We start from the raw sequence: 6,484 nt of genomic DNA, 5'->3' as shown, positions 1-6,484 counted from the left end.
GTGATCACAAATATTTTAGAATTATATGTTGCATTAATATTCAACCAATTTAGCATAATAATAGTTTGGATCAAATTGAATATTTTGTTTGTATGCCTTTGAGATCGCAGGAATCACTTTTCACTATAAGAATCGAGTAGAGGCCAATACAGGCGAATGTGACTCCATGACTCACTTCGTACCATCATCCCCGATCCTCCTTTCGTGGTTCCGAACCATATGGAGTTAGTAATCTCATGGATTATGAATGGGGTATAACCTTCACGGGTCAATCGTTGTTGCCTTTCGTTTTCCCTTTATCGTGGTTCCCCTTTATGATCCGTGAACGGTTTACAAGTTCCTTAAAAACTTGTTGGCGGCTCCCTACTTTCCTTGTCCCTAATCGTATACGTCAATTTCCACTTCCTATGAGTGCCAAGAATATTCACAACATGCTTTAACGTAGGCGCACTTTGAGCGACGCCTACAGTAGCAATATTTTTTTTGCAACCAAGAGAATAACGACCACCATGTTATGACCGTTGACGGTCGCAATTATGTTTTGCGACCGTTTTTGCTATTTTCTGCGACTGTTTGAGGCGAACGCAATTTGGCTGAATTTTAGTAGTGTATGTGCAACATAATACTCTGTATCTTATAATCTTCTTGAGATTTGAGAACTTGAGAACCAATTCTAGGCCGGGGTCTTGCCTATGCTACAAGAATACTTTCAAACTTATCATATTACTTCCTCTTTATTGAATAATTAACATGTTTTGACTATTTTTTTACTATTCATATACTAACCCTTACCATTACGTTTTAGTAACTATTACACCCAAAATAAGTTTTTTTTTTACTTTTGTTTGGCCTTTTTTACTTTGACTAAATTGGCAGTTTTTTAGAGTCACTAAGGTCCCGTTCTTTAGAGATGCTCTGCTTTGCTGTACTTTGCTATGCTCTGCTCTACTATGTTCTGCTGAAATATGCTCTACTCTGCTTCAATCTGCTCTGCTCTACCCTGCCCTGCTCTGCACTGCTTAAAAATAATACTTAATATTGAATTATTATAATAATTATTAATATATAATAATTATAATAATAATAAATAATTAATGTTTAGTAATAATTAATAATTAATAATAATAATGATAATAATAGTAATTAATATTAAATAATAATAATAATAAATAATCAATATTTAATAATAATAATAATAATATTAAAAATTAATATTTAATAATAAAAATAATATTTAATATTTAATAATTATATTATTAAAAATTAATATTAAATAATAATAATAAATAATTAATATTTAATAATTATAATAATAATTAATATTGAATTACAATAATAATAATAATAATAATAATAATAATAATAATAATAATAAATAATACTTAATAATATCTAAGGTGTATTTTTACTTTTTTTTTTTCTTAGGTTATGCTCTACTACTCTCCGTTTGTGTGTTCTGATGAATTTCAGGTGATTTAGATGCAAAATGGATTATAGTTGGATAATATCGATCGAGTATAATAATCATGGAATGTGAAATTACGTCGCTCAAGGATCTCAAACCATGCTTTCGAGAGGAAATAAGGATAGAAAGAAGCAAAGGCGTTGATGAAAGACTTGATGAATATGAGTCCCGTCCACTATTTTCATCATAAATTTTTATGTAAAATTGATATTGGAGTGATTCACATTGCATTGGAAATTAGACTTCAAGAGATTTTCAACGATATATTACACGCCTCAAACAAAGTTGTGGATCTCAAGTTATCACTGTTATAAGACAAGCTACGCATGCAGCAGCGAGATACGGGCGTGCCTCATGCTAGCACGTTTGTGCCTGGATGAATAAAGCATCTTATTAGCGGATTAAATCCATAATTCTATCTTAATTCCTAGATTTATTATAAATACTCCTTGGCTTTAATTTATCATTGGAGGGACCGATTAGTTTAACACCCTAGTTTGCTCTCAAGTTTTATTTTATTCAATTCAAGTATTGTATTTTCTTCTTGTCTTTCTTTATGCTTATTTCTTTTATTATGTTAGAGTAGATTATTAATCTAGGGTTAGGTTGAACCCTAGCCATGATTGTTGCTTGATCTATTCTTTTAAATTCTCAATTAATTGTTATATTGTTCTTGCATTATTGATTGTGCTTATGCCAATGCTGGATTAAAGATAATTGGTATTGTTATTATTCCTTTGTTTTAATCACAACGAGAGTTGGATTTTAACGGATTTGAATAGATCAATTAAGGGTTTGAAGTTCATCACGAGACTAGTTGAATGCATGATTAGGAAACTAGGTAATGTGCTTAAAGTCTCTAATTTGCATGATTCCACGAGAGTAGGTTTGATTGTGATTAGGGAAGCCATTGATAACTCGATAGAGACCTTTGGTATTATCAAGGGATTAATTTTCCTTGTGAGCATATAATTAATTGATTGGGGGTAGGAATATGTCTTGTGTTGATCATGCTAGTGTTGATACTTAATTCTAGATCCTTTTATTATTATTTTATTCGTATTTGATATTTGAATATTCATACTTATTTAATTCATCATTCTATCTCTTATATACTTTTGTCATTGATAAAAGTTGATTGTTAAATAACCTTCTCTCTACGGGTTAGACCCTGACTTACCCTACTACATATTAGGAGGATTAGTTAGGTTTCTATTATTTTCTGTAGGTTAGCGACTGCCTATCAACATGAAGGCCCAACACATAAAGGTTGGTTTAGGAGGCTAATGGATGTTTTAATTTTTGAAGAAGTGTTGGCATTAAGAAGCATAACCGTACAACAATTATGGGAGTCAACCATAACTACTCCATTTCGCCTATAAATAGAAGTGCAAGGATCAAAGGAAGACATTAGTAAATCAATCAACAACTACCATTTCATTTCTTTTGGGCTTTCTTCTTAGCTTTCGTAGTTCCCCTTGGCTTAGTAGCCAAGCTACAGTATAGATTATCACGTAGCATGTATTGAAGATCGTTTGCCTTTTCAAAAATTGTATGATCATTCTCCTTCTACTTAAACAATTGTTGACCTAACTCTATCTTTTGTCATTATATATATATATATATATATATAATGGGATCATGTGAGAACCTAAGCATAGAATAGGAACTAGGAACTAATGTGGTGCGTTGATCTTCCTTGATCCAATGGCTGACATCTTACCCGCGTTTTTCATTTCAGTAATGGCATTTTGGTAATTTTGCCAAAATGAATGACCTCCTTTCTTTCTCTCTCTTTTCCATTCATTTTCTCTCTCTACCCGTCCACATTTTCTCTCTCTAACATCGATTTCTCCGCCGTGGATTTGAGTTCTTCGACTTTGCAAATTTTTTTGCCCAGATTTTTCGTTTTTGATCTTTTATTACATCGTATTCTTCAGGTTTTTTCATTCGTTGAGGTAATTTTCTAATTATATTTGTATTTTGTTTGTTTATTTTGATTTCATTGTTTATTTGAGTTGAGTTTTTCGATTTAGGGTTTTAATTGTAATTTTTCTTAATTTTTGCTTATTAATTGTTCTTTGAATTATTCTATACAATTTATTAATTTATTTTGGGTTTTATTTTTACGATATTGGTTTTTAATTCCTATTTTATGGTTTTACACTTACGGATTCAATGTAGTTGTGTCTGCATATAGTTGATATATTGTTTGCTGTAATTAATCTATTAGTATAATTTGTTGTTCTTTTAAATTTACTTTTTGCATTCAGTCATTAACTTTTCATTATTAGTTTCATAATTTGTTGTTCTTTTAAAAAATATTGTTTACTTTTAGTTATAGTTTATTTACTTTTATTTACTGTTTATTTACTTTTTCCTTCTATTCATTAACTTTTCAGGAACATGTCTGAAAGCGTAGAGCATATTATTTAAACATATTGTTTACTTTTAGTTATAGTTTATTTACTTTTATTTATTGTTTATTTACTTTTCCTTCTATTCATTTACTTTTCAGGAACATGCACTACAAAAAAATGAGAATAGGCAACACTTAAGATTGCAACACTTACAGAAATGATACTCTTAGTAATCTAAAGCAACAATATTTATTTGTTACCTTGAACTAAAGTAACAGATAAAAAAGTGTTGCTCTAGAATATATAAGGCTACAGTCGCTTAAAGTGTTGCTCTACAAAACTATTGCTTGAAAATGTAACATTAATATCTATGTTACCATCTACGGCAACATTTATATTAAAAAGACAACATAATTTAAGATATTGCTTTTATGGCGAGTGTGTGTAATGTGTGATATATATATATATATATATATATATATATATATATATATATATATATATATATATATATATATATATATATATATATATATATATATATATATATATATATATATATAGTTTGGTGGAGTTGGTGGTGAAGTCACCTTGTGACTTTGAGGTCACAAGTTCGAGCCCTACAACCTACTAAATTCTTGGGAGTGACAACATTTAGAAACATTTTTGAATTGTCTCCTTAGATGGCAACATTTTTCATTTGTTGTCTTTGTAAAAGTGTTGCCTTATGTATTATTTTACCTTGGTTTTCAAAATTGTTGCCTTTGAATAAAAATGTGTTGCCTTATGAATAGACAACAGGGGCATATACTACGCCTCATATGTGTTGCCTTAGCTACAAGGAAACACTTTTGTTATATTAGGCAATGATTTTTCACTGTTACCTTTGCTTTATTTTGTTGTAGTGATGTCTGAAAGCATAGAACATTATTCTTCTTCTTTCACTACTGAAGCTAACAATGTAAGAATTTTTAAAACACCCACTCAGCCTTTGCTTCCTAAAATATATTATAATTCTGGAGGTGATAAAGATTATATGCCATGTTCTTCTGAAAACAAACCTTTTGTTGGAATGATATTTGATACCCTTCAAGATGATATTGCCTTTTATTACAAATATGCTAATGAGTGTGGATTTAAAGTCTGTTCTAGTACTACTAACTCACAAAAGAATAAGAATGATCCTACTGGTAAAGGAGTTACTATAATTAAATATTTATTATGTAGCAAAGAAGGGTATGTGACAAATAACAAGAAACCTGGTAAACAAGTTGAAGGTGCTTGTTTAAAGAGAAAGACTGTGAAGAGAGTTGGTTGTCCTGCTAAGATAAAATTTAGGTTTTGTACTGGTGGGAAGTATATGGTGTATTGTTTTTATGAATATCATTCTCACCCTTTTTCTACACCAATTACTAGGCAGGTTACTAAACATGAAGTTGGTTTAAATTTTGCTCATAAGAAGTTTATTTTGACAACTCAAAGTTAAATATAGGGGTTGTTATGTCTTATAGGATCATGAAAGAAATTTGTGGTGGGTTTCAAAATGTCAGGGGCAGTAAAAATGATTTCAAAATTTTTCTAGGGTCTTGAAAGTTTATATCTCTAATGCTGATGGTGCAATGTTTTTTCAGAACCTTGAACAAAAAGTGAAAACCAGTAAAGGGGGTTATTATTTTGATTACTGTGTTGATGGAAGTAGGCATTTGACCCGTGCCTTTTGGGCTGATGCTATTGGTAGAAGAGATTATCAATTATTTGGGGACTCTTTATCTTTTGATTCTACCTATGATACAAATAAATATTCATTGGTTTTCTGTCCTTTTACTGGTGTTGATAATCACAAGAGATGTGTTACATTTTGTGCTGCTCTATTATCTAAAGAAGACATAGATTCTTTTGTGTGGCTATTTGAAACTTTTTTGAAGTGTATGGGAAGAGAACCCTCTTGTATTATCACTGATCAAGATCCTGCAATGGGTATTGCCATAGAAAAGGTTTCTACCAAGGCTAAACATAGGCTATGTATGTGGCACATGATGAGGAAGGTACCTGAAAAGGTTGGAACTGCTTTTTGTAATGAAACTGATTTCCTGAAAAAGCTAAGTGCAGTAGTTTGGGATAGAGAGATTGATCCTCATGTATTCGTTGATGGCTGGAATAGTGTTATGGAGGAGTTTAACCTTGTTGTCATGAGTGGTTTGCATACATGTTCAAGATTAAACATCTTTGGATTCCTGCATATTTTAGGGACCTATTTATGGGTGGGTTACTGCATTCTACATCTAGGTCTGAAAGTGAAAACAGTTTCTTTTGTAATTTTACAAATCCTCGTGTGACCATATCCCTTTTTTGTTCTAAAATACTTGTCACATTTTTCGTGGAACCCGAGTTGACAAGAGTATTTGATACCAATTTTGAACATGAATTGACGTGTAAATGACCTGACCCAAATGTAACCCATATATTATTGACTTGCTGATTTCAACCTGATTATAACCCGTAAAATTATTGACTTGAACCAATTTGACTAAAATTCTAGAATGAGTTAATTTTCTAACCATTAATTATTGACTTTTCTTGAATGTAATTTGACCGGTTATCAAACTCACCTAAACTTGTACCAAATCAGATACCGATTTTGAACATGAATTGATGTGTA

At 30.8% G+C, this 6,484-nt stretch overlaps 1 protein-coding gene across 1 annotated transcript; it reads left to right on the top strand.

Moving 5' to 3' along the window:
* Positions 1–4,732: 4,732 nt before the first annotated feature.
* On the top strand, positions 4,733–6,161 carry LOC145624940 (protein FAR1-RELATED SEQUENCE 5-like). The gene is made up of 2 exons (XM_081678025.1): positions 4,733–5,245; positions 5,457–6,161. Exons 1-2 carry the CDS (start codon positions 4,733–4,735, stop codon positions 6,159–6,161), a joined length of 1,218 nt encoding a protein of 405 aa, XP_081534151.1.
* Positions 6,162–6,484: the final 323 nt, after the last annotated feature.

The sequence above is a fragment of the Chenopodium album genome, chromosome 3, assembly GCF_948465745.1.
Source record: "Chenopodium album chromosome 3, dcCheAlbu1.1, whole genome shotgun sequence".
NCBI classification, from domain to species: Eukaryota; Viridiplantae; Streptophyta; class Magnoliopsida; order Caryophyllales; family Amaranthaceae; genus Chenopodium; species Chenopodium album.
This window is presented reverse-complemented; position numbering and strand designations above follow the sequence as displayed.